The sequence below is a fragment of the Cyanistes caeruleus genome, chromosome 7, assembly GCF_971803275.1.
Source record: "Cyanistes caeruleus chromosome 7, bCyaCae1.hap1.1, whole genome shotgun sequence".
NCBI lineage: Eukaryota > Metazoa > Chordata > Aves > Passeriformes > Paridae > Cyanistes > Cyanistes caeruleus.
The window spans coordinates 31,170,831-31,197,454 of record NC_141707.1 but is presented as its reverse complement, the minus strand read 5'-3'; the positions used below and the strand labels follow the sequence as shown (position 1 = coordinate 31,197,454).

General features: G+C 38.9%; 1 protein-coding gene across 4 annotated transcripts; it reads left to right on the top strand.

The window, feature by feature from the left end:
- Positions 1–21,011, top strand: HACD2 (3-hydroxyacyl-CoA dehydratase 2). Of its 4 annotated transcripts, none has more exons than XM_086898167.1 (7): positions 1–171; positions 6,137–6,254; positions 6,543–6,561; positions 9,240–9,328; positions 15,325–15,446; positions 16,106–16,284; positions 16,980–21,011. In XM_086898167.1, the coding sequence occupies exons 1-7, from the start codon at positions 41–43 to the stop codon at positions 17,060–17,062; spliced, it is 741 nt and encodes a 246-aa protein (XP_086754293.1). In that variant the 5' UTR covers positions 1–40; the 3' UTR covers positions 17,063–21,011. The 4 variants fall into 4 exon arrangements, with proteins under 4 accessions (XP_086754293.1, XP_086754295.1, XP_086754294.1 ...); XM_086898168.1 differs by lacking the exon at positions 1–171 and adding an exon at positions 273–525; XM_023931293.2 differs by lacking the exon at positions 1–171 and adding an exon at positions 2,314–2,399.
- Positions 21,012–26,624: the final 5,613 nt, after the last annotated feature.

Genomic DNA, 26,624 nt, shown 5'->3' with positions numbered 1-26,624 from the left:
CGCCGAGCGCCGGCAGCGGGCGGGGCGCGGGAGCCGCGAGATGGCGGCGGCCGGGAGCGGCGGCAGCCGGGCGGACAACGGCTACGGCGGGCAGCAGGCGCGGCGCAGGAAGGGCCCGGGCGCGCTGGCCACGGGTTACCTCGTTATCTACAACGTGGTGATGACGGCGGGGTAAGCACCGGGCGCGGCCGCTCGCGGGGCTCCCCGGCCGGGGCCGCCGCCGGGGCGCGGGGCTGCGCTCGGCCGGGCTGCGGCCGCGGGTGGGTCCGGCGGGGCAGCGAGGGCAGGGCAGGGCGGCCGGGCGCCGCAGGGAGCGCGGCCGGGCCGAGAGCAGCGGCCTCTTCCGCCGCCCTGCCCGCGCTCCCTCCGTCCCGAGCCCAGCGGCTGCACCGCCCGGGCGCCGGGTCCGGCGGTGAGCCCCGTGCCCCCCGCTGTCCGTGGCCCTGCCTCGCACTGTGGGTAACGCTGAAGCGCGCAGCCGACCCCTCGCTCGCTGCTCCTCGTGCTGGAGAGGAGCTCCTGCAGGTCCGTGCTCAGCTGCCTTCCCGCTGTCCCGGCTCTCCACCGCGCACTGTGACCATAATCCAGGCTGGCTGCCCGGGCATCCCCCGAGCCTGTCCCTGTGCGGCCCTGCCCAGCCTGGGCCAGGCCTCAGCCGCTCCCGGCCCGCCCCGCAGCCTGGGCTCTCTGCCGTGCCCCTTCCAGAGGGAGTTCTGCACGGCAGCACCGAGTGCGTGTTCCCTGGGAACTGCCGTGTTTTATAATTGACACCTTCGTTTGCTCTGCAGCAATTCTCGCATCCAGGTGGCTGTAGATTCCTTGCATCACCGTGTCTGTGTTGTACATTCCAGCAGTTTGCACTAGAGTGGTGACCCTAAATGTGGGGAACTTATCCATATTAGCAGTTAAAGGCACAAGTCTTGAGCCCTGGCAAGATTTCTCCATAAGCCCATCAGCTGCCCTGTAGTTTGAGGCTGGAAACTGCTTTTGGGACATGCAAGCTCCTGGACCAGCTTGGTGCTCTGCCCTTGCCCTGCATGGCAGAATGCAGGCTGGGGCCAATTGGTGCTTGCTCACGTGTGTTCTCAGGTACAAAAATAAAAAAAATTAAAAATAGCAACAATTGGAGACTCTCAAGAGAAAGGAGACTTTTTTCTTCTTTTTTTTTCTTTTTTTTTTTTTTTTTTTATAATTAATTGTGGCTCTGGCATCTCACTGGCAGTCAGATAAAAATAAAACCGTCTTTTGAAAGATTGAGGATATTTGGGTGGGAGGAGAAAAGAGCCTTTAAAATGGATCCCAAATGAGCGTGTTTTCCACTAGAGAAACCCTGGCGGGTGAGGAGTTGAGCAAACAGAGCAGTGGCATGTTTGGGGGAGAGGTTAGTGTAGAATTAATATACATACGATTCATTTCAATAAGGCAGTTGGACATGAAGGTTCTTGTCTTTGCTGGTGGCAGCTGGTGCTATTTCAGCTTACAAGCTGAAATATTTATTTGATATATATTTAATATATTGATATTTAATATATTGATATTTACTTGTGTGGATCAAAGGCAGGGGAGTGAGGAGAGCTCAGTTCTTGCGAGGTACTTAGTACACCCGTTACCCAACAGCTGTGTTACTGTGAAATGTTACTGAGCAGGTTTATGGCTCCATAGGACATTTGCAGGGTATTTCTCAGGGCAAGGATAATTACCCACCACTTCAATTTAAGTAATCTGTTGTTTCAGAAACAATTACATGAGTAACACAACACATTGCAGGCAGTCAGGAGGGCTTTTCAGTTTTATTGTGGTGTCCCTACACAATGGTAACAAGTTCACCTGAACTCTTCTAAGAAATAAAAGCATTTCCCTGCTTATTTTGTTACTCATATGCAATTCACTTGTGTGTTTATAAAAGATATAAAAAACCTGAGAGAGAAGTTGTGGTATAAACGGAAAGTTTTCTTTGTGGCCATGGCAGGCAAGCTCCTGAGAATGGGAAATTTCTATTTCTTAAGAAGAACAAATTTTTTTAAAAAGTTGAGTGCTGGAAACTCAGAAATGAATGACATAAACCTCTATTTAGCTTTCTGTTGTCATGTAAATCTTGATCATGGCGTAACCAATTTTCTTGATTCACACCAAATCTCTTAGAGAATTCCGCTCTTGGGTGGGATGTGATTTTTGATGCTTTAACATGAGCTACCTTTTTCTGGACATGGTTGTGATTAGATGATTTCTGCAATTTGGGGAGTTGCCATATGAATTCTGTGGTCATGGTCATATTTCTGTGATGTCTCTCACTTTTCTTTTGGGGTAGGTCACCGAGGGCTCTCACTGATAATTTCTCTTCAAATGGATGAGGAGTTTGCAATTCCCCTGGACACTGCTGAAATTCCACAGTATACAAGGTTGAGCTTAGGAAAAAAAATCAATTTATTTCTTATTATTATGAAGCCTTTTAAAAAGGTAGTTTTCCTGAAGTTGGTTGACAGAAGCTCAGTTGTTCAGATGAAAAGACTGAAAGATGGTTATAGAGCTGGTGGCAGTGATTATTTACTGACCCCATGTCAATCAGAGTGCTCAGACTTAGCTTCTCCAACTGCACTGACTTGGAAAGAGAATTGTGAAAAGGAAAAATCAAAAAATTTAAGGTGCCCAGATGATGAAGTGGTGCTCTAATAGCATGTGGGATTTTTTTGAAGTGGTTTGTTTGGTTTGGTTTACAAAAGGCTTATAAACTGAAGCACGCAACAACATTGTGCAGTATATAGGTAATAAAGTAAATGTTTTAAAACCTTAGTTGCCTTAACTATTAACTTTATTTAAAATAGATCAAGTAACAGTCAAAAAATCTCAGCATAGCTACTGTATTTATTTTGCTTTTATCTTGACTTAGCTAAAGAAAACATAACCTACTCCAAAAATAATAGATCTTATTTCTGGTTTTATGCTGTAGTGCACGTAGCGTGTGGATTCCTGTATAAAAAAATGGTTTTTACAAGAGCAAAACAGTAGAAAAAGCATGTGTGCTTGCTTATGGATTCCTGACTGGAGCTGCATGCACTTACCATTTGGTTCATGTTTTGGGTGGGTTGTTGTTTGTTGCAGATACAGAACCAGCACAGTACAACAGGGATAACCAGTACTGCAGTTGGCTCTCAGCTGTACTTGCTCAGGTTTTACTGCCCATGGTTCAAGGCATTAAACTGCAGAAAGCTCTGAATTTTGCTTCTCTAGTGTTCAGGAAGACTCTTTTCCCATCACAGTGTGAAGCTGTGTAGTTGTGCCTGACCTGGCATGGGAAACTCACTCTGGAGGCAGAGATGCAGCATAGAAATTATTTTTCCTAAAGACTGTATTTGACCAAAATCACTGAATAGTTCTGGGTGGGGAGAGAGAGCATGCTGTTAGAGCTGAGTGTAAACATTAGATAAGCTGCTTTAAAAGGTGATTATGTTTCTTATTTTTAGTCAAGTGCTGTAAGTGACTAGTACTTCTGGGTATGAGTAGCTGGTGGTGGTATAAACAATGAATTTAAAAAGGATTTCACTCAACAAGGTAATGTAATAGCTTTTGAATTTGCAAGAGTTGGTGTTAATCAGTGTTGAGCAAAGAGTGTTCCGGGTTATGAGTTTCATTGTCCATGTCTTCAGTGAGTGGTTGTTGAATGTCAAAGTACACTTCTCCCTTTCAGGTGCACTCACCACATAGCTCTGCTGTATTCTCTTGTATAAATGTTACAGAACCTCAGTAAACTTTGCATAAGAAAATACCTTTTTATGACCTGTGAGAGAGTCAAGGGTGTTAACCAAAGGACCTGAGCACAAAGCTTGTCTATCAAGTCTGACCAAATGAAAGCAAAAAAACCTCTGTGTGTGCAGTACTCATTTTTCTTATTCTGGATTAATCAAAAAATGGTAATCATCCAGATGGGGTTTGCAGACAGGGTAGCAGTAAATTAATGAAATGTAACTCCAGCTCTGTCAGGTAGAGTTCAGTGTGCAGGTCAGAGAAAAGAGCTTTCATGAGACAGTGGTGCCTTTTGCTGCCCTTCTAAACTTCTTGCCAAGTTCCATTTTCAGCTGCTATTCCTTGGTTTCACCTTCTCCTGTTCCATTTTGTCTAGTCTTAGAGGGTGAAGAACTATTTAAGAATCACAGAAGCAGGACAGAGGTACTAATAGCTTCAGCACAAACTAGGCTCAGCATTTAATTTCGTATAGATTAATGCTGTGATCTATATCAAATGCTTTTTGAAGGATGGTAGATAGAATGGAAAGTATGGTCTTGCTGGAGTCAGTGATCTGGCACAAGGGTGGAGATGAACAAAAGGCTGGAGCTCCTCTGGGAGCCGTGGGATTTGCCAGTCTCCATTCAGGTGAGAACAGTTTGCAGGCACAGCCAAGAACTGACACCTTGTGCAATTGGAGAAATTGCTCAATTCGGCAGTTTCTCAACAAAAGTGGAAGATCAGGAAAAACAGAGAAACTTGACAGATAAGAAGAGCACAGTATCAACCTGCTCTGATTTCCTCTTCTAAAGAAGAACCAGTTGGTGTTGCAGGCGAGAATCACTAATACTGTGGTGCTTACTGCTTTATTCTACACTGAAGTCCAAATACAAAATTAATCTGATTTATTCTTTGTAAACAGCAATTACTTGGCCAACGTTTGTCCTTTGGTTTCACAAGATGGCTTTAACTGAAATAACTTGTCACTGTGAAGAAAGGGAGGGCTTGTTCCTCTTTCCCATTTATCTTCCCCACTCCCCCTGCTTTTCTTTGATGCATGTCTTCCAGAAGTTAAGGCAGAAATTAATTAGCTTTCTTTCAGTTGTGCTAACAGATTTTGTCACAAACACAAACTTGAATGCCAGGGTTACTTATTTTTAAAAAATATGAACTTCACTGTGTATTTCCAACAATTATTACATTTGGGATAATATGTGCACATACTTTGCAATATTCAAGGTAATGTGGTACTTGTAAGACTCTAACATGCTGTGAATAAAGGGAATTTCTTCATGGTCCCTGTTACAAAACCACAGCTACTCACTTTTGTCCAAAGGGCAAGAACGATTGCGTAGTCAGTGCGCTTGCTGCGTGTCTACACATTGAGGTGGATTGTTAGCAGAGACACTTGATTTACACGAGGGGTTTGGAGGGAGATGGAGGTGACATTTAGAGTAGTTGAGTGTCAGACAGTCAGGATGAGCCTGTCAGTGAAAGGTTTGGGAGCCCCTGTTAAGGATTGTTCTTGACCAGCCAACCTCTTCTCCCCATGTTTGCCAAAAGCAATTGGAAACTAAAGTTAACTACAGATGCTGCTTTCAAATGGAAAGTGTTTGACCTGGGTTTACCACTCACCTTGGGTTTGTGGCTTGGCACAGACTTGACTGAAGAATTTCTCATGTGGGCAAGCACCAGCTCTGGACAGCTGTGCTAGTAAGTGAAAGCTTCATCAGCCAGGATAAAAAATTCTAGGTTTGATTAATTACCTGAAGGAAAATCAGCAGGGTTAACAGGTCACATTGTTCACATACAGTTGCAGTTATATGGGTGCTACTTACATAGGCTCAGATAAATTTGTTGGTTAAAAAGGAAAACTGGGATGGGAATTGTGCTACCTTCAAGGCTTTAGCAGGCTCAGATTCCTTGCAGTTATTTATCTATAATGATTTCTTGTGTAATATGTGCTACCAACTAAGCTGGATGACCTCTCATAAAGTCTAGGAGTTTACTTTGAACTGAAATGTTAAAATCAATACCTTCTGAATCTTATTTATTTCATGCTGCTGTAAGTTGGTAAGAGGTCTCTGACAAGCTGTCAGGGGTTTTCTGCTTAAATTGAACAAATGCCAATCTGCCATGAATACATTCCATAACTAAATTAAACAGAGCTCACTGGAAAATAAACAGAGACATTAGAGATATTAACACCATGTTGGTGCTGAAAAATGCTTTAAAAGTGCATCATCTTTTACTTGGATAACTTTGTAGAAGATGCAAGTACTTAACATTTCCAGTGTTGCAGAGTGGATTTCAGGACAGTTCTGCCTGTTGCTTTCTCAAGTATCAAAAGGGGGATTAAAGATTTCTTTTTATTTATGCTTTCCTTAATGTCTCCTTTTTTTTTCCTCTATTTCAGGTGGCTCGTTATTGCAGTTGGTCTAGTTCGGGCATATCTGGCTAAAGGCAGCTACCACAGCCTTTACTATTCAATAGAAAAGCCCCTGAAATTCTTCCAAACTGGAGCTTTGCTTGAGGTGGGTGTAGTCCTATTCCCTGGCGTTACTAATATTTGCATGAATATGTTATATATCTTACATTTACTTTAATTCTACTGAACAGCTCACACAAAAGCTGCATTTTCCTTTAGGCAAGCTGTGAGAGAGTTTTACTGTCTGCTATTTGGCTTGGGCAGCAGAGCTAAATATTAATCTTAATCATTGAAATGCAAATACTGAATCTTAAGCTCCTGTAACAGAACTAAATGTGTGTCTGAATTGCTTAATTTGAAATGTTAGTGATTTGAATTTCTCTTTTTGTTCTAGATTCTGCACTGTGCACTTGGTAAGCTTGCAAATTTTCAGTTTATTATTTTTATAGAAGACTGCACTTTTAGCAATATATTACCAAGAAAAATGTTATGATCTGTGAATTTCCAGATTTAATTCTTGCATAACTTAGTGATTTTTGAACTACATTCCATTGTTTACTCCCTAATTTGAGAAACAATACCAAACAATAAAACAGTGCTTCAGCTCCTATTTGAATGTTCACTAGCTGCTATTTAAAGAGAAAGATGGCATTTGAGGTTCCTAAAGCTGCAACTACAAACTTGCTGGTTTTCATCATTGTCCAGGCAGCCACGTACTGCAGGGGGTGTTAGGTTGTAGGTTCATACGACTTCTGTGGGGTGTTTTAATGACCAAGTGAGGTGTTGGGAGAATTGGTGCTAGGAATGTGTCAGCAGAGGGCAGTCTGGTTCTGTCGTTGATGAAGTAGTTCTGACCCTCCTGAATCATCCAGTTACTCTGAAAATGTCTTAAAAAGGCAGTTCATAAACTGTGCATAGATCATCCCAATAAATGAGTGATCATATACACCTCAAATGAATGTTAAGGCTTCTCAGAGTAAACTGTGTGTATCATCTCTGCCTGTGCTGCCAAGGCAGTCCTTCCAATGCTGTTTAGTTTTACTAAATCTCAATTACTAATTGTTTTTTACAATAAACCATACTTTAAAAAAAATTGTTAAAAATTAATATTAAAATGTGCCATTTTTAAAGTCTTATTGAACAAGTGGCAAGAAGGAAAAGTTAAATCTTGAAACACTGGAGAGAAAACCTTGCAGATAAAATGCTGGTTTTACCACCCTAAATCCATAATGCTCTGCTATTTTCTTAACCTAAACTGGTGTGCAGACACCAGTACTAGTGTTTACTAGTACTAAATGTAAGAATGTAAAAAATACAATTGGACTATCATTTCCTCACCCTTGGGTGTCTATGTCCATCAAATCAGTGAGTAGCAGGAGAGAGTCCTGTGTTTCACGTTCCAGGCTGATGCAGAACAGCAAATAAGATGATTATGCAGCCTGCCTGTGTGCAAAACTAATCATTCTGGCTCAGTTGATTTGAGGTGTGGATCCATTTAGCCATGTTATCCGTAATAGCACAATTTAATATTAGAGAGAGCCATTAGGGGAAAGTGGCAACATTTTATGCCATTATTATTCTATCTCTTTGCTTTCCCTAACAAAGCTCTTTTGCAAAAGACTGGTTTTCTTATAACTGGCTGTGGATTATATTTTTTTCTGTTAATGGAAGTGTTTGTCAGCTAAATAAAGTGAGGAGGTTTTGCACAGCTGGATGCATTGCTGCTGTCTGCTGCAGTCCTACTGACTGTAGCAGAAGTTTCTATGCAAGGAGAAACAGGAAATTTGCAGATTCCTTTGCCCCTGCTGAACTAATTGCTCTAACTAGAGCTGTAATTCTCTGTCAATAGAAGAGCTTATGTGTGACAGATGGCTGTGTGTATCAGCATAACTTTTCTCTCCACATCTTTTCAGTAGAATCTGAAATGTTAGCATCTGTGTGTCAAGTCCTTCAAAATACAAAGATTGATAAGGGAGTGTCTCTGGTTGAGAACAGGACTTTGACATATGGCAGAGATTTAAAAAATGTAGAGCTCTACCTGGAGAGAAGGTGACATGTAGCCCAGAGACCAAGACAACATGATAAAAGTGAAGATAACTATGTCTGCAGAATTTTCCTTTTTTCCTCTCAAAGAAGCCAAACTTATCAATGAAAATAATTCAACCGAAACTTGCTTTTGACTTTTCTTATTCTTTTTTCCTGTTTCATTTTCATTTTTGGTCTCTACATCTTTCTGAAGCTGTTGGGTTCCTTGTGGTTTGCATGAGCTTTACAAGCACATTTTACTATATCTTAGGAGCTACACCTGCTCTTTATATTTTAGCTATTGGAAGAAAATAAAACTTTTAGAAGTGAAGTTTTGAAATTTTGTGTAATCTTACAGTCTTAAACTATTCCTGCTTTATCAGACCTGGCTGTGTAGGGTCCTTTTACTGGCAGGTCAGTTGGCACCTCAGAACTTGTTGAAAGAACCAATGATATTTCTTTCCTTGAGAAAATCTTCAAGTTGCTTCTGTACCTGCTGGTACATCAGCTGTTCCCTGGGGTTTGTTTGTTGGTGGGGTTTTTTTGAGTTGTATTTCCAGGAAGGAATTACAAATTTTGCATCTATCAAAATGTGGGCTAGATCAGTGTTTCTGAAAAATACTTAAAATTTTTAAAGGCTGTTTTTTTTGGGATATACAGTGCAAAACATAATTTGACTTTTTAAATCACAGTAATGAAGAGTATCTTGGATATTTTAATCAAACAGCATTTATTTGAAAGACTGTATTCCAGAAGCTGTTTGATTGAAATTGACTAATTGAGCTGTTCTGTGTATTGAGGAATGTGCTGTGATTGCAACAAGATCAATAACATTTGTTTGCATTTTGATGCAGAAACCCCCTTGTCGGGGGTTGCACTGCATTACACTATATAAGCACACTGAAGGACTGACTTCATATTTTCAAATTAAAAAACAAAAACATATAAATGCTTTCCTTCCAGAAATTTCAAATAATTGGACTTTGGTTTAGCAGTGTTTTATTTCCCCCTGCTACCTCCCACTCTGGTAGTCAGAAATATTTACTAATTGCAAAATATCTTCCAGGCATTGTTCCCTCTTCTGTTGTTCTGACTGCTTTCCAAGTGATGTCAAGGGTTTTCCTGACGTGGGCAGTAACACATAGTGTAAAAGAGGTAAGTCAAGCTACAAATTGTTAGAAAAACTATTGATCCATTCTGAAAAGCAAGTGTTGATTGCTGTCTTACTGTCCTTAAAATGTCTTCTGTTTGTATCCCAGCACGGGAAATTGTTCATACGAATTTCTGTGGATCAAAAGAAATTAAAATAGATCTGATGTCATCTTTTGTTGACAGTCAAACAGAGCGAAGTCTGATTCTCTCCCTGTAAGACATTTAGCTCCTGGATAGATTCTGCAGTCCTTACTGACAGTTAAACAGGTTCCAGTGTGTAATACAGAACACAGAATTTGGTGCAGCCTTCTAGTGTTCATCTCATTAGTGCCATAATAAAAAGCAAAATCTCGTTGCCCTCCTGCATATGCAGTTCACTTCCTGTGGCATCTGAAACTCCCCCTCGATTGTTTGTGCACAACAGTGCCTCCATGCTCTCCACTGTCACTCTCCAGGATCATCTTTCCTCTGTCCTTCATTCAATTTTCTCATACTCAAACACAGGTAATTTTGAAGGGCTGTGTATGTTTTTCTCACTACTCACCACACCAAATAGTGCTTTATGTGGATCTCTTCAGAATCTTTTGGAAGCCATGTTTTTTGAAGATTTTTCCTGACAGCTGTTTCAAAATTTAGACATGCTTTAATTGGTACAGGTTATGGTGACTCTCATGTAATGTGAATCCTTGTAGTAGCCTAAATATGCTGCATCTCTGCTGTAACTTTAGCCAACTACTCTTACTGGTTTTCTTCTCATTAAAAGAGGAAATTAGTCTTGATAGCAGTGTCAGCCTGGGTGCCTGAAATAAGTGACAGTCTTATGCATAAGATTATTTGTGACTTGTCATGGAGAATGGCTTAAGGAACTTGTCTTATTACAAAGTCTTGAGGGAAGTTGCTTTCTCTTCCTTCCTCCAAACCTGGTATCAGAGCATCCATGCACATGTAGAGTAACATAAGTCACTGTAGTTCCTAGCAATTAACAGTCCTTTCTGGTATTGTGATGCTTGTTCATCTGAAGCTTTAGTTTCATGCTACTTAAAATGGAAAAATGTTATTTTTCTCAAAAAATATAAAATTTATTTTCTAATGGACTTCCCTGTTGCTGCAAATTAATGTACTCTGGTCTCTGTTAATTCACCAGAAATAAGTACTAGGTTTTGAACCAAAAAAAAATAAACACCATAATCTCAAGACATTAGATTTTATATGTATAGAATACGTTAAAATAAATACTCTTAGGGCTTTGCCTGTTATCTATATGATGCTGTGATATCTAGTGCTTCATAAAGAACAGTGATAATCTATTTTTATGAATTGTCTCCTGGTTTTGAAGTAACCCAAATATTAAAGGTTAGATTGGATGGATTAGAGTTATTCTAAGTGTTGTCTATTAGACATCAAAGAAAAACCTGTAATATTGTGGGTTAGATGTTTTGAAGCTTATGCCCACATTTTCACCAGAGAGTACCAATAAAATGGGAGCAATGAGTTTAGCCAAACATTAGACTTTTAACACAGATTCTTTCAACAATAATCCATGCAGATTTTTTTTCCCCAGACTTGTGTGGTCTTCTGTTTAAAGTCTTGCAAGAGACTGTATTATTTGTTACTCTTTTAATCTCTTAGAAAGTGGATATAAGAATGGTGAGAATGAGGAACATGTGATGAGTTTCTGACCTGTGACTTAGAGCAAATAAATCAAATAAGAGGCTGTATTCTGACCCTTCCCCTTCCCCCAACCAGGGAGCCTGCAGGCTCACCTGGGGAGACGTACTGCAAGTGTCACAAGTGTTCTACTTTCTCTAAAGGGCTGTCTGCACAAGTGAGCTCCATGGTGAAGGCCAGGATTAAATTCTCACACAGCTTTATGGAACTTGTAAGCGATGCAGTTGCATGATGAGGTTCTTGTAAAATAAAATGCAGTTTTCCTCTTTAACTTTTTGAGTGAGACTTGTTCAGTATCTTGCTTTTCCAGACTGTTTTCATATATAATACAGCTAAAAGAAGAAATGTGTATTGCATCCCTCCTGTCAGGATACACTTCTAGAAATGTGATGTGATTTGAAGCATGCTTCTTACCACTAACATGTTTGTGCTTTTTGTTGACTTCAGTGCTGATGTGTTGTTAAACTCAATATGAAGTTATTCACAATAAATGTTGAAGCATGGCAAATATTAAAGCACTGCACACTGAGATTCTCCTTAGCTGCACTGTAGGAGCAGCTGTTGGTGTTGTGGAGGAGAGCTTGGCATGTCATCAGTGCTGTCTATAACGTCAGAAAGGAACCAGTCCAGTGAATTTTACTGTTTCCCCTGCAAAGGAGGATGGAGAGTGAGCCTGGGATGAAGGGCTGGGAAGATGTAGGCATAGGAGAACAGAAAGTGCCCTTCAGTTCAAAAGATGTTTTTTGAATTTGTGTGAGCAGTGAGATCACCTGGTGACATCATGGCAGGCCTTCATGGAGTTCCATTCTGATAGATAATTCTGCACACAGTTCTGATGGCTAATTAAAAAATGGTATCAGCAGGCATTTATTGATTATCCCATTGGGCTCAGTTACAGATAAGTTGCAAGTAAGTGTGATATCTATTTAGAGAAACCTTAGTAGAATGCTCAGGCAAGAGATGCTGTGAAAACAGCAGATACAACATGTAGAGCTGGTAATTGGGACCCTGGTATCTGCAGCTGGGAACTGATATCTTCAATCAGTAATAAAGCATACTTACTTAAAAGAGGGAAGAACATCTTAACTTCTGGTATTTAAGACTAAGTTGTAGTAAAAAGTCCTTGCTGGAAGGGTCAGAACTCAGAATGGCTGAGTACAGTTGAAAAACCTGATTCATCACTGCTTTACTTCTATGTAAAATTAGAGCAATACCATACAACACAATAGTCTGTCAGGCTCTTTGCGCCTACTGTGAAACTTCCTTTTTCTTTTTATTTTCTTTTTTTTTTCCCCTTAATTTTATGTTTTATTTTTTAATTACTGTACCAGAGAACCAGCTCTTTGGAGAGAGACGTGCTGTTCCAATATTTTCCATCATTACACTTGCATAGTGCTGCTGGTTTTGCTCTTCTGCATTGGATTGCTTAATTATGTGTTTAGCTGAAATTTTCTGCAAATTTGCCAAACTGTTACTCTTAACATAGAGAAATTTCCCTTTCCAATCTTATGGAGAACATTAAAAACCTCTCAGGCTTTATTTTGTCAACTCCCAGTTCTCATCTTTGCATCTCAAAAGACAGTGGTTTCTTTTAGATTTTAGCAAACATTGTCTGCTATTTACAGTATTTAAGAAAAGCTAAAATATATTCAGGACCCTCCTTGATGATATGTTGGCTTGAAACACATGCCAAAAAAATTATGCCTGTTGTTTGATAGACCCTATTAAGAGAGTTGGACAAGCAAGGTGTCAATAAAGTGTAAAATGGGTTTTGACTTGTGTCTAAGACTTCCTCGAAAGATTGGCATGCAAAACAGTAGTGGAAGAAGAATTGAATTCTCAGGGAGCATATGCCTTAGTGGCTTATTAAAGGTCTACTTTAGGTAGATATATAAATACACAAAGGTGTATTTGCCCTATCTTCAACCTAGAGGAGGAATGATGCAAATGCAGCATTAGTGGTGGCTAAAAGAAGAAGACTCCTGAGAAATTGTTTTGTGAATCAGTTCCCAGTACATCTCAGTCATCTTTATCTGAGGTACTGAAAAACTGCTAGTGCTCAAAAAGATGTTCTGATAATGGCAGACTGGTGACAGCTGTGTGAGTGTGCAAGAAACAGACTTTATAATGATAACCACCAGTTCCCAGTCTTCTTTCTTCCTTAAACAGGGACACAAGCTATGAAGGCACAATCAGTGATTCTTTAAGTGACCTAACAGGGTTGTGAACTGTTTTAATAACTTAGAATATAAAGGAGAGGGGAGAGACCAGACCTTGAAGGCAGTGTTAGAGATGTCATGTGATAGAACTGGACTGTAGCTGTTGTAATTTCCTTCCATGTGTATGATTCACTGTTAGTGTCCCAGATTCTTGCCCTTGCTCATATCCTTGGCTGCTACTTCAAGCTGCAAACTTTTGGGTTTTGACTTTACTGATTTCCATAGCTAGGGATGGAAATGGGATTTAAAGCACAGGTTGAAGCCTTTGACTCAGAGGTTTAGGTGAACTCATCACTAAGCTGCTACTCCCCATTTGACCAGAAGATGCAGCTCTGGAGTGCTTGTCAAGCGCATTCCTCCTTTGGAACAGCAACATCTGGGAAGTGCTGTTTGCTTTTCCGTGCTGAGAACTAAGTCTTGCTTATAAAGCAGACTTCAAACAGGATTAGGATCCTGCAGCAATGTGTAAAAATAGATTTGGTCTCTTCTCTGAAAATCTTCAAATAATTTTTGGATTTCGTTCTTTTATGATGATGTAAGGGAGATTAATATATTAAAAAATTACCAGAATGTGGAAAAAGAATAAGGTGCTTTTGCTGCAAAGTGCAGTGAAAGTGACCTGAAATGTTACACACAGCAGAACATAGATTTACAGCACAATACAGATTACCAGCAGCTCTGCATTCCAGGATAGCTCAAGATTTCTGTATAAATTTTTCTGGGTTTTGCAGTCTCCAACAAAGCTTTTTCTTTATAATTCTTACAAAAAAAATTCCCTTTTTTTCCCCAAAAGTATATGATCAGTCCCCTCCTATTAAAAAGTTTCTGATTGTGTGTATATATATATATTCTTGTTCCTTTTTTTTTCCTGTTGGTTTGTACTTTTTCCAAGATGAATAGAGCGCACCTCCCACATTTCCTGACTTCCTTTTCCCTTTTTTCAAGAGTTGGAGGAAAAGAGAAAATATGGGTCCCTGTGGCTGAGCTCTTTTTGTTCCCACAGTCCACTGAATTTAGGTTCAGGGTGCTCATACAGCTGGGAATTCTATTGAAGAGGGGAGGGAGAGACAGAGAGGGAGAAGGATGCATAAAAATTATTTCTGCTTCCTCAAGAGTTTGTACTGTGGGTATGTGACCCCACATATACTTGATCCATCTGGAACTTGAACTTTGTAATGATGCTCCGTAATCTAATAAATATAACTCTTCATTTTAAAGTACAAGCTTTTGAGGATTGACATTATAAAGATAAAGGCAATTTATTACAGAATATTTTGAACTTAAAGGGACCCACAAGGATCACTGAGTCTGGCTTCTTGGATCAGACCCATAGTCTAGACCAGCTGAGCTGATCTCAGGGTTTAAATGTGGAGGGGGTTGTGGGGTCACTGAATGACTGAATTAATAAAATGTCACTGATGTGTGACTGACATAAAAGCTCTAAGAGGTGTAAAGCAGTGAAACATGATACTGCCTTGAGTGTAACTTTAGAGGAGCTATGATAGTTACAGTAAGCAGAAAATGGAGCAAGGAACAGTGAATCAGGTACCCATCAAACTTACCTGAGGTAAGAGACAATTTGAGCATCATTCTCTCCTCCCAGGCTGAGATCTGGTGTTAGCTGTTTTGCTGCTGCTCAAAAGCAGGACCACAGAAAGGAAAACAGTGCTTCTGCTCAGAACTTCCATGAACTACTATCAGAATATTAAGTGTAAACCGGTATCAAGTGTTAGACCATTCTTTCTGTGCTGGGAGACAATCGTAGGACTGAAATAGAAGCTGGTACTCTATAGGAATGGGAAGAGTTAAGAATTATACTCAGCATTTCAGGGGTTTCTTGTACCAATTTACCTTGCACAGAATATGAGAGCTTAAATTACCCAATCATAATGCAGAGCTATTCATAAGCAACTAGAAAAATACAGAGCACAATAAAAGAAGGGTGTTTCACTGTTGTTACTAATGTTGCTTTTAAGCTCATTCTTGGAGTCTGTTCTCTAAAATGATGCAGTAAAGCAACCCACAGGAATTGATTTCTGTGAGGTTTTCTTGGGTCTGGTGAGCAACTGGTAATGCTCAAGTTCATACAAAGCCTTTTTTCTGTTCTTACAGGTACAAACTGAAGACAGTGTCCTCTTGTTTGTAGTGGCCTGGACAATCACCGAAATAATCCGTTACTCTTTTTACACATTTAGCTTGTTAAACCATCTCCCTTATCTCATCAAATGGGCCAGGTCAGTAGCATAATAAAAACTACAGCCTTAAAGCACTGATCTGACAGGGATATTTATCTTGTGAAGTAGTTGCAGTACAAAAAATTAGATTTTGCCTTCAGGTAATTGCCCTGGTCGTGAACATGACTACTTAGCTTCTTTCCAGCAGATTTTCAGGTTACAAAAATCTATTGCACTGCAAGTTGAAAGGGTAGTTTGTATGAACTCAGTTCCATTTACAAAATAATTGTTTGTCATAAACTGATACTAAAGGTAGGGGATGACAGTAGGTAAACTGGCATTTAGCAGTAATTCTTGAATCCAGTGGTTGTTGTTGAAATAATATTTAAGCTCATTGATTAACATCAACTATATTTGGCCCTGTTTTAAGTAGTAAAATTACCTCTACCAAAGAGTTCAGAAATTAAAATAATGAAGTATGTGTCTGTGGAGAGAATAGTTTTAAAGATAGAATCTTTAAATATTTCCAAACAAATGCTGATTTGAATACTTACCTTGCAATAATGTTTTTACCATGCCATGCTCTAATCAAATAAGATGTAAGAAAATTTAATACTGAGTGGAGAATTAAAAATTTGAATATCTGTAAAATCATTTAACAAATCTTTTGTCAGAGTTTGTAATAACTTTTAATTCTTTCTATGTTTGTTTCATTCTAGGTACACTTTGTTTATAGTATTGTATCCAATGGGAGTCTCAGGTGAATTACTCACAATATATGCTGCATTACCCTACGTCAGGCAGTCTGGCTTGTATTCCATTAGTTTACCTAACAAGTACAATTTTTCATTTGACTACTATACATTCCTGATCCTGGTCATGATCTCTTACATTCCAAGTAAGTATGAGTTTGTTAGGTTTCTTACTATTAGCAGCTGTACTGGGAAAAGCAAACAATTGTGGGAGTTACATACATAGAAGTAACCAATGTAGCCTGCTGACGACCTTGTTTAATTTTTGTGTGGCTCACAAACGTTTAGTATCTCATGGAAATTTCAGCTTTTGCTGTTTGTATATGTGTGTTTTCCATCCCCTGCTTTCTTGTTCTGCAAACATACTATGTACCATAGCCTTAGAAATAAGAGAGAAAGCTCTGGATAGAGAGAGATGGAAGAGACATTGATGTGTATAAAATGCCTTAGAGTCTGAAAAGTGACCCTAGAATTCCAAAAAAATCAAACAAATCTGGACATTTCTCTTGAAGGACTTTTTCTGCCCTGCAGTCTGTTTTCTTTGCATTGTGTGCATGCAGTTAAGGCAACTTTTGTCACCTGCTTCTACATTTAAATAAGGCATTTTGCATTTAATTAAAAAAGTAATTGCTTTAGCAAAAAAATTAATAGTACCTGAAGCTTAAGAACAATATCAGTTCATCTCTTTAGAGGGTGAAAGGCAATGGATAACTTGGGCAAAAAGTGGATAAGCACATCCTCTAATAGAGAATGTGACTATAATATCTAATAGAGAATAGTGACTGTGCATCTTGCAGGCCTCTCTTCACACCTTACTGACTTGAGTCTGTTTTCTCCTCAGTCTTCCCTCAGCTGTATTTCCATATGCTGCATCAGAGACGAAAGGTACTCTCCCACACTGAAGAGCATAAGAAGTCGGAGTAATTCCAACTCCTTTTCAGAACTTTTCAAACATCAAAATGCTGCAGTTTTTCAATACCCAGCACATTTGTAAAGAGTATACCAAGATAAGTCAGAGGTAAAAGACCAATAATTTAGCAAGAATAACCAATAAATCTGATTTCAGTGAAATTCCAGGATGTCAAATATTGAAATAATTTTCAGCTTGCAGTGCTTCAGAAAACTTAAACTTTATATGGCTTGGCAGTTAACCTTTTCCTTAAATGATGTGCTAAATGGTTTTCATTTATTACTAAATGCCTGAAGGTTGCAGTATGAGTGATGAAGTTGTACCCACTAAATGCCTGAATTGGGATTATATTACTGATACCTCTTTTTTTTAAGTGCTTGACTGCATGCCAGAAACTGTATGTATTGCTGTGAAAGCAAACAATATGCTCTGGAATATTTCAGGATAATGTCAGAGACTTCAGTGGAGAATGTAGTCTGGGAAAAGTGTTGAATTTAGAAAGGTAGGTTGTGTATTTAAAAGGTGATGGGAACAAGAACAAGAAACCAATTACGGAAAATGAGGGGAATTGTGGTTCTTTAGGAATTTAAACAGTACAGTGTCTGACCAGAGTGTGTTCTCTGAAGATCTTGTTCAAGCTCATCACTCAAATGCTAAGATTAATTCAGAGGCTGTAATTCTTACCTGAAACATTAAAACTACCCCAAGTACTGCATCCCTGAATACTTTTTTACATATTAAAATAATTAAATTAATACTAACTGTAATACTTCTAGTGGTATCAGTAATGAATCTAAACAATATAAAGGAGTAGGTCACCTCTAAGCAGGTGCACTTCTCCCTTTTTTATTATAAATTATCATCTCTAATCATTGTCTGTGATACTCATCTTTCAGTGCTGAGGACTACTTGCTGTATTTGGGGGCCTTGTTCCTTAGCCTGACTTTTCTCAAGTGACTGAGGTCATCATTCTGGCACATCCAAGCAGGCAGTTCCAGGCACTTGACTTCTGAAGTGTTGCAAAGTCAGAATCTGCTCCTTGCAGAGCAGATTATCTCATGTGTTACATGCTGCCTTTGCAAACTGGACAAACCACCCTCATCTGTTCCTTGGAAAGAGTGGAAGACCACAAAAAGTTATATTCTCCTAGGTGCTTTCTCTGGGTTCTCAGGTTTAACCATCCCTTGGGAAGGTAAAATGAAAATGAAAGAGCTGAGAAAGCCTGGTGGGGTAGGAAGCACTACTGCTGTGTGAGCCGTGCCCCAAGTCTAGAAGAAACTTCTGACTGGGAGTAAAAGGGTGGGGAATGAAAGGAACAAAAGGAGAAGGAAAATGAGTAGATGTCCAAGCAGAGACAAAAGGAAATGTAGGTTATGGCTTTGCTCTGTTAGGAATTGATGGCCATGCAGTCAGCCACTAGACCATGTGGGCTTCTCTGGCTTCCCTCATGTTCCATGATTTAGTGTCTAAATGAGGTGTGACTGCTCCCATGCTACCTGCAATGCTGCCTCCTGCTGTGCCTGCCAGCACCTCCCCTGGACATGGCCCAGCTCTGTTTGACACATCCCAGCTCTCCCTAAACACAGCCGGGAAGTACTCAGGACACAGGCTCTCTGTTCTAGCAGCTGGGAAGAGCTGGATTTACAATTTTTTTGGTTTATGCTTGTCAGAGCTATATTTTAAAAAAAACAACTTGGCATTTTTCAGTAATTTTCTTTGGCTCCATCAAAACTACTGAATTTTCCTAACTCTCACTATATAGAGTCTTTCCTGTTCAACACAAACAGGACTATTATAAGCAGAGAGAGGACAAGAGGCAGTAATAATCTTTGATTCTATTTTCAACATTTTGAAGCCAGTTATTGACTGGATTAAAAAATACAGGACGTTGTAGCAATCTGGGTGTTGGTCTTTTCTCCAAAAGTTCTGTTATCCAAAGTTACAAGCAATAGGACTAGAGGATATTGCCTCATGTTGCACCAAGGAATGTGTAGATGGGATACTGGGAAAAGTTTCTTCATGGAAAGGATTGTCAAGCATTGGAACAAGCTGCCCTAGGGAGTGATGGGAGTCACCATCCCTGAAGGTATTTAAAAGAACTGAAGATGTGGTGCTTAGGGACATAGTTTACTGGGATTTTGCAGTTTGGGGGTGATGGTTGGACTCAGTCTTAGAGGTCTTTTCCAGCCCAACTAATTCTGTGATTCTATTACTGTGACCATATACAACCTCAAAATGGTTTTGGATTTGAAGATACAACAATTCGATTCATTTCTGTATTAGGTTATGTGCTTTGTTGTAGTGATCTGAGAAATGTTACATTATTCTGAACTCATTGTTTGAAAGTGTAAACTTCCACCTCTGAACAAAACATCTCCTTTTGTTTATACTTGCTATTAAAGAAGTTAATGTCAGTATTTCTGAAGGATGTCATCTAAAAGATCTGATTTCCTCATATACTTAGGTTACTGGATATTGTCAATGTTCAGCTCCTGAACTTTTCTTAATTTGATTTCTGTGCCCAAATAAAAGATTTGGTTTCAAATTTATTGGTCCAGTTTGGAGATAAAAAATGGGTGTGTAATACTCCTGCATGAAACAAACTCCTGGCTCTGTTGATGAGACAGATACAGTACAGATCTATAGCAGATAACTCTGGCACCATGGAAAAGCAGAGCAAGCTGCCAGCAGTGAGAAAGCTTCTATACAACCAACACCTTTGCTGAATCGGTTTTATTATAGAATATTTACTTTAATTGAAAGTATCAATTTATGAACCAAATGCAAATAAACTATGGCCTTTTAAAAGAAAATGGAGTTACTTTTCCTTTCAAAAGAAAAAAAGTTGCTTTCACAGTAAGAATTCTTACCAGCAAAGTTGATTTACAAATTACATTCTGAAGTCTGAAGATACAGTTACTATGTACAAAAATTCAGTGTTTCATTTTGCAGTGCTTTTTCAAATTTATCTTCCATGGAAATTACTGGAAGATGATCTTGAGAGAAAACTGTAGTGTGATGCCCTAAAACTGTTTGGGTTGTTCCCTAACACTGACTTCGCTGACACATGTGGGGTTTCTGCTCTTCATAAAAGAAATTTCCCCTCATCTGTCACTGAAATTGTAGTGTTTTCCATGAACTCTGTAATAGAAGCTTTGATTGGTGCTGTGTCACAGATGCGGGGGGGTTTATTTTCCCCACAGGCTGTTTACTTGGCTTGCATGTTCTCTATCCGCATATCCGAACCAGCAGGCCTCCCCTGCTTTGGTACTCTGTTGTGTGCACTGGTTCAGTTGACAGCACTTTATGTTCCACCCTGCCAGCTCTGAGTTAGTCACTACCCTCCAAAAGACCAAGGTTTTCACCAGTGTCTAGTTTACAACTGGAATTGTAGAAATGTTCATATTTGTAAATTACAGTAAGAATGCAGGTTACAGTGCAGGAAAATTGTAATTTTTCACAATGTGATATTTTTATCAGAGGGTTTTTTTCCTTGTCATTATGAAGGTTGGCATTTGTGTGAACCAATCTGCAGTGTCATTTTAAAACCTATCTTTCAGCTTAAAATTTTCATGAGTATACATCAAATCATATATTTTGATGTATATGTCAGTGAAACTTGGGTGAAAACTATATACAGTCATTTTTGTATTTTTTTCTATGTTGTGAAGAATAAAATTGTAATTTTATAAGTCTGATTCACTAAGATTATTATAAGTTAAATGTATTTTTTGTATATTTAGGAATCTGGTATTACCTGGAGCTCTGAAAGACTAAGCATAGATTTTTTTATGCATGGTTGAAAGATATTTCAACTTGATAATGCAGTGAAATGGTTTGTATGCTAAAATACTAGTCTGTGTTTTTGCCTTGTGAAATTGATTCTGTGCTCTCTGCCTGGATTTGGCCAACTGATCAGTGATACTAATTGCTATAATCCAAATAAAATAATTCTGAACAAAATGTGTTGTATTGTTACTGTTTAAGGAACAAAAGCAGATACATTACAAATGTTAGGGCTGTGTTTTTATTCATTTGTATACAACGCATACCTTTAAATTTACAAGTTCTTGTAGCATATGTAACTCTGGAGCTCAGACAAAAGAAATAAGAAACTTCTTGCTGTTATTAATGCTCTGCTTTCCACATTCAAAAGAAGTACTCATAACAGCGCCTTAACTATGTCAACACTCACAACTTCCTGAAGGGTCCTCAATTGAGTGTGAGCTCTTTGTTCTCCGGCTGTTATCTGTACTCTGGGTGCTGATGGTTTCCTTCAAAAAACAAAACAGAGTATTATAAATGTAGTGGAATGCTTAACTAATCAACAGAATAATTCAGAGTTCATTTACTAAATATAATATGTCTGCTTCCACGGCAACGTTTTTAGCATTTTTAACACTTCCTGAAAGAGATTTAAAAACTGCGTCTAGATGTCATTAATGCTCATAAATAACAAGTTACAATCCTCTAATAGGAACTGAGTGGTAGCTGCAGTGTGAGTGCTATTATTCTAGGCATATGCTTGTCATAAGATTGCACAGCTACAGTGATTTTTTGTTGACTGAAGACAGGATGGAATGATGTTGTCATGCCCAGCATCAGCACATGTCCTACGCATGACGGCTGTGACTTAGCACTGCTGTGTAATTAAAAACTCGGAAATGCTGCACCGTGGAGAGGTGCTGAGCTCTGTTTGTGCCTAACAGTAACTATCACTGGCTATTTGCGTTCCCTCTCTGCATTTTGAAAACTCTGTGTGTGGAAACTATTTTAGTTCCCTAGGGCAACAGTAAAAAGTCTGAAAAGCATAAGGATTCTGTGCTTGTCAGCAAGTTAATGTCACAATAATGTGTAAGGCTTATCTCAAAGCATTGGCAATTCTTGACATAAGACTAGAGGAGGGATCTGCTGGGCTGCTGAATATAAAATAAAAAGGTGTGAATATCTGTGTGATTCAGTTTCATGTGATGTGAACTGAACATTTCTACAGTTGGGAGTGATTGATTCAAGCTACCCAACTGACTGGAACTTCCATTTAATATCAAATGGCTTTTAAATTCTGCTTCCTGCCTCCTAAATAAATGCTCTTCCACACTTGTCAGAAGACTTAAAATAGTAAAATAATTAATAAAGCTTCTTAGGTGGTTTCTGAAGGCTGTCTTTGAAGTAGTTGCAATTTCAAATGTGGATGAAAAATTTGTAGCTCCTTTGATACTGTTGATCACTAATTTCCAGAATAATACTTCCCTTTACAAATGTGAAAGATCCTAAAACCCTTATTATGGCCTCACAAGTTAGCTTGGGCATTAGTGTTATCACAGGTTTGTTTTTCTCTTTGATGTGCTGACATTGGTAATGTGCTAATATTAAGGAAAGAGAAGTTACTGTCAGTATTATATCTTAATTTTTCCAATGGTTTAAGTAGATGCATATTATTTCAATCTTCCTCTATGAAATCATAATTCACAATATTTAGAAATATTTCCATGTCTAATTATACTTGCACAAACTGTGCCACAGCTGCCTCTCTCTAGATTTAATTTATTCTGTGCAGTTTGTACATAGAAATTTTACATTACCTGGTACTAAATGAGGATGTTATTATTGGGAAGTTCTTTGGTGGAAGTTTTTGCAGAGGCCTATTGAACTGAATTGTGAACAGTGAATTACATTTTGTCCTATGTTTTTGGCTCCTGCTACAGATAGTCTGCTCAGTCTTTTATAAACTGTTACCACCTGTAAAACTACATGAAAAACTTTAGTACTGACATTATCTGGTTTGAGTACCTGAAGTTGTAGAATCGTAGCTCCTGTGTAATTACATTTGGCCTCTTGGGTAAGACTCTGGATGAGTCTCACTCTAGAGAGATAATCCGAAGAATATATATAAAGGGATACAGGCATTTCGGGTATCTTCTTTAGCATTGGTTTTAAGTTGATGGCAATGTAAAGATCTTTTCTTCATGTAGCAGGCCCACAAAAACCATCAGTTGTGGAGAGTACATAGGAAGTGGAGGACCCTCCAATCCACCTGACAATAGATGGCTTTTATGAAATCAGCTTGCTATTTAAAGGTTTCTTTGGATAAAATACATTCTCTTCACTTACTGGATAAGAAAAGATAGTAAGTGCTGGTCTTCTCTACGTAATGACCGTCAATAAAATGATGAGATGGAAGAGAAGAGGTACTGGAGGTTACAGAGCTCTACCACTGTGTTTCCCAAATAATATTTGGGCATTGACAAAACATGAAACTTTCTTCCTGTTCCCTTTGGAATCCAGTAGTTGTTGTTCTTTGGGGCGAGGGTGGTGGTATTTGGTTTCGGGAGGAATTTTTTGTTTGTTTATTAAGACAGTACAGCAGCACTTAATGGAGATGCTGCAATGTTTAGTCTAGTGTGCCGATGACATGAAGTTTGTTTTACTTTCGTCCAGGTGTTTATTACAAGACTCATAAGAACTGGATGCACTGACTTAGGTGCTTTGTTTTAGTCCTCAGCTCCTGTGTATAAACTACTGCTGGGAAAGTTGCTGGTTTGAGAGTGTCAAGAGAGTTTCCTTACCCAGCTTTTTGGTGCAATTTAGATTAGGTAAACAAAGCACTTTGTTAGCAGACTGGAACAGTGGAAAAAGCTGTCTTGCATCGGCAAGAAAATGGATGTGAAATTGAAAGTCAGACATTGCTGGATAGTTTACTTAGTAAAACTGGATACTGTTACTGTTACTTAACTAATTGCTTAGTAAACCAATCGAAAACCCTGTTACCTTGTTGGTAAAGCCCTTTAGCAGAAGCATACTGTGCCGTCTGAAAATTCAGAATTATTCTTCAAAAAAGGTATTGTCAAGTCAGACAACGTGTGGAAACCTGCTCTAGGCTGACAGGTGTGTTCAGGCAAGGGCGTAAGATGTAAGCATTCATGGGCTGCTGTGCTCCAGGTTCATGGTGGTGCATAACTGCAGATGAGGCCTAAGCATACTGGATTTTGAGTAAGTAAACTGCTGACAGGAAGATGTAGAACTCCTACAGAAAGATGTAAAATGCCTACTTGTTGTGCTCTGAGCTTCATGCAGTCCACTTGGTATAGACATTTCAGTCCTGTTATCCAAAGGTGAGCAGGTAAAAATCTGTGCTACAGTTAACAAATGAGCTGCTGTGTTCACCTTCTGTGAGAACTGGAATCCTTGGCTGCTTTTTTCTTAATGTCATAAGTATGTGAAATCCCTGGAATGACCACATGAATTATGTGCATTATGGTGAATTTCATGATGCAATCCTCCTGAAATTGCAAACATGCACGTGCAGATCTGTACCCCAGCTTTGCTTGGACTAAACAGCATGGGCATGCAGGATATTTTATTTCTACGTTTGGGGTGAAATATGGATGCTGCTGTGAAAAAACATAAATGTGATTCAATGAGCACTTTATCTTGCTAGGCTTCTTGTGTATCCCTAAAAAACCCCAAAAGTCAGTAATGAGTCAGATTGTTTTGGGTTGGGCTTTCTGTTTATTTTTTAAGTCACTGTGGTTTTGTGTTTTCACTGTTTTCTCACTTATGTTTCTATTCCTTTTGAATCATCAGATTATTGGGAGAGGGGTGGTGTGGAGCAAGAGAATTTGTAACAGCAAGTTGTTCAGTTTGAATATTTCATGGCTCCAGGCTGAATTGTGTGATTGTTTCTTGGTTTCAAAGGGCTGCTTTGGATATTCTAACGTTCTGGATTTAATGCTTCCATGAATTTTGTACTGCATGAAGACCATGAAGAGTGAAATGTGACACAGATGTTCTGAGGTCACTGTCTAGTTGGTATTCCCCATTTGAAGTAAATAATGGAAAGAAAGAATGCTAATGTTTGTCTACTGCACCTGTTGTAATAATAATAAAGTAAAAAAATGTTTTTATACAAATCATGAGACTACATGTGAAACCAGAATTTATGTGAAGTTGTGTGTTGAAGTTTAGATCTGCCACACAAGCTCTCTGTTGACTGCCTCAAGGCTTCCTGAAGGTTCTTGAGGAAGCCTCATCATTTGACTGTTTTTGTGCAAGCAGTCTCTGAATCTTCCATGTGTTTGCTTCTATTTAGGTATTATTTTAAGGAGATAAATACTGTGTGAAAAAGAGGCATGGTTCAATTTTAATCCAGAATTTTATTAAGGTATGATTGAAGGTAGTGAATGGAATTTTGCCCACCAAGGTCATGATTTGTACATAACTGTGTTGGGAGTGAGGTATAGAAGCTCCTCAATTTTACACTCATCCTTTAGAAAATGGCTGGGCTAAGTTGCGAAAGAAAAAGGCAACTCATGTCTATGTATAATGCACTAACAAAGAATGATTTCCTGAATGTTCTTGTTATAAATGCACAGCATTTTTAAGTGACTTTACAGCCACCCAGGATATGCAGTGTTTTGCTTTTGGCATTACTTTTTTTGGAGAGACAAACATTGTATCTTACTGCCATTTGTAATGAGGTTCCTGAATTAGAAACGAGCCAGGGCTTGAAGAAACTGCATGTTAGAAGGAGAGCTGTGGATAAGCTTTCTGTATGATGGTCAATATCCTTAATACTAAAATACCTGCTTGTTGCCTTTGTTCTACTACTGTTCTGTGTGATCCAGTAACATCATCAGCTACAAGTGGGCATTAAAGTTTTTTACTATCCAAGTGGAATCTTACATCTTTTTTATAGCCCTATATGTTTTCATTGTGTGAAATATCCATTTAGTTGATGCTACTCTTAGCTTCTAAGACACCTTTTAGCTTCTTAACATCCTTTTTTTCACATTTTATGGATTTTATGCAGAATCTCTTCTAAGTGCTCCTTTACTTCTTTAAACTCAACACCTCATATTTACCTATCTGTTTCTAAAGTTACAAACTTCTGGTTGAAGACTTGTTTTCCCCTGTATCAAGGACAAAAGTTTTTTCCCCTCTGGCTGATTTTTTTTTTAAACAGCCTGAAATTGATTAAGCATCAATTCTTATGACATTACAGAAAAGCAAAACTGTATGTCAAACAAAATGGCATAGTGAAAAGAAACACGAATGATACCGTAGAATTGAAACTACCATTTTCCTGGTACTTCTGTATATAAACTTTCTGGGGATATAGCTTTCTGTGACTGGAGTCCTGCCTAGGATTCAGGCTTCCAGAGGCTATCATGATGCAAAAGCTAAGACCTCATTTAGTCCCAGTGGTGAAACATAAAAATATTAAAATTACTTGGTCTGTTACCTGAGCAATGCTTTGTTGATATCCAGAACTAAATGTGACAAGAGGTGGATGTTGACTGGTTCTTATACATGCCTTCATAGTAATTTTCTGTGAAACAGAATTAATTTTAGGGTCACCAATTAATTTTGTGGACCACCTTTCTCCTTTTTCTTAGTTTTAGTGTGAAAAAGTGAGATCTTTTACTGCTGACTTTGAGAGAAGAACTCCAAAATGTGATTTTGTGTACAAAAGAAAAAGAACTGTCCCAGTTTACAGCTCACTGATGAATTGTTTTATTGTCTTTATCCCTTGGGTTCAGGCACTGTGCAGCCAGGGTAACCAACCACACAATTCCT

Bases quoted from the DNA above. Each gene is read 5' to 3' on its own strand.
- HACD2 (XM_086898167.1), top strand. From the start codon at position 41: ATGGCGGCGGCCGGGAGCGGCGGCAGCCGGGCGGACAACGGCTACGGC. The intron at 172-6,136 runs GTAAGCACCGGG...CCTCTATTTCAG, and splicing joins AACGTGGTGATGACGGCGGG to GTGGCTCGTTATTGCAGTTG. The intron at 9,329-15,324 runs GTAAGTCAAGCT...CTGTTCTTACAG, and splicing joins TAACACATAGTGTAAAAGAG to GTACAAACTGAAGACAGTGT.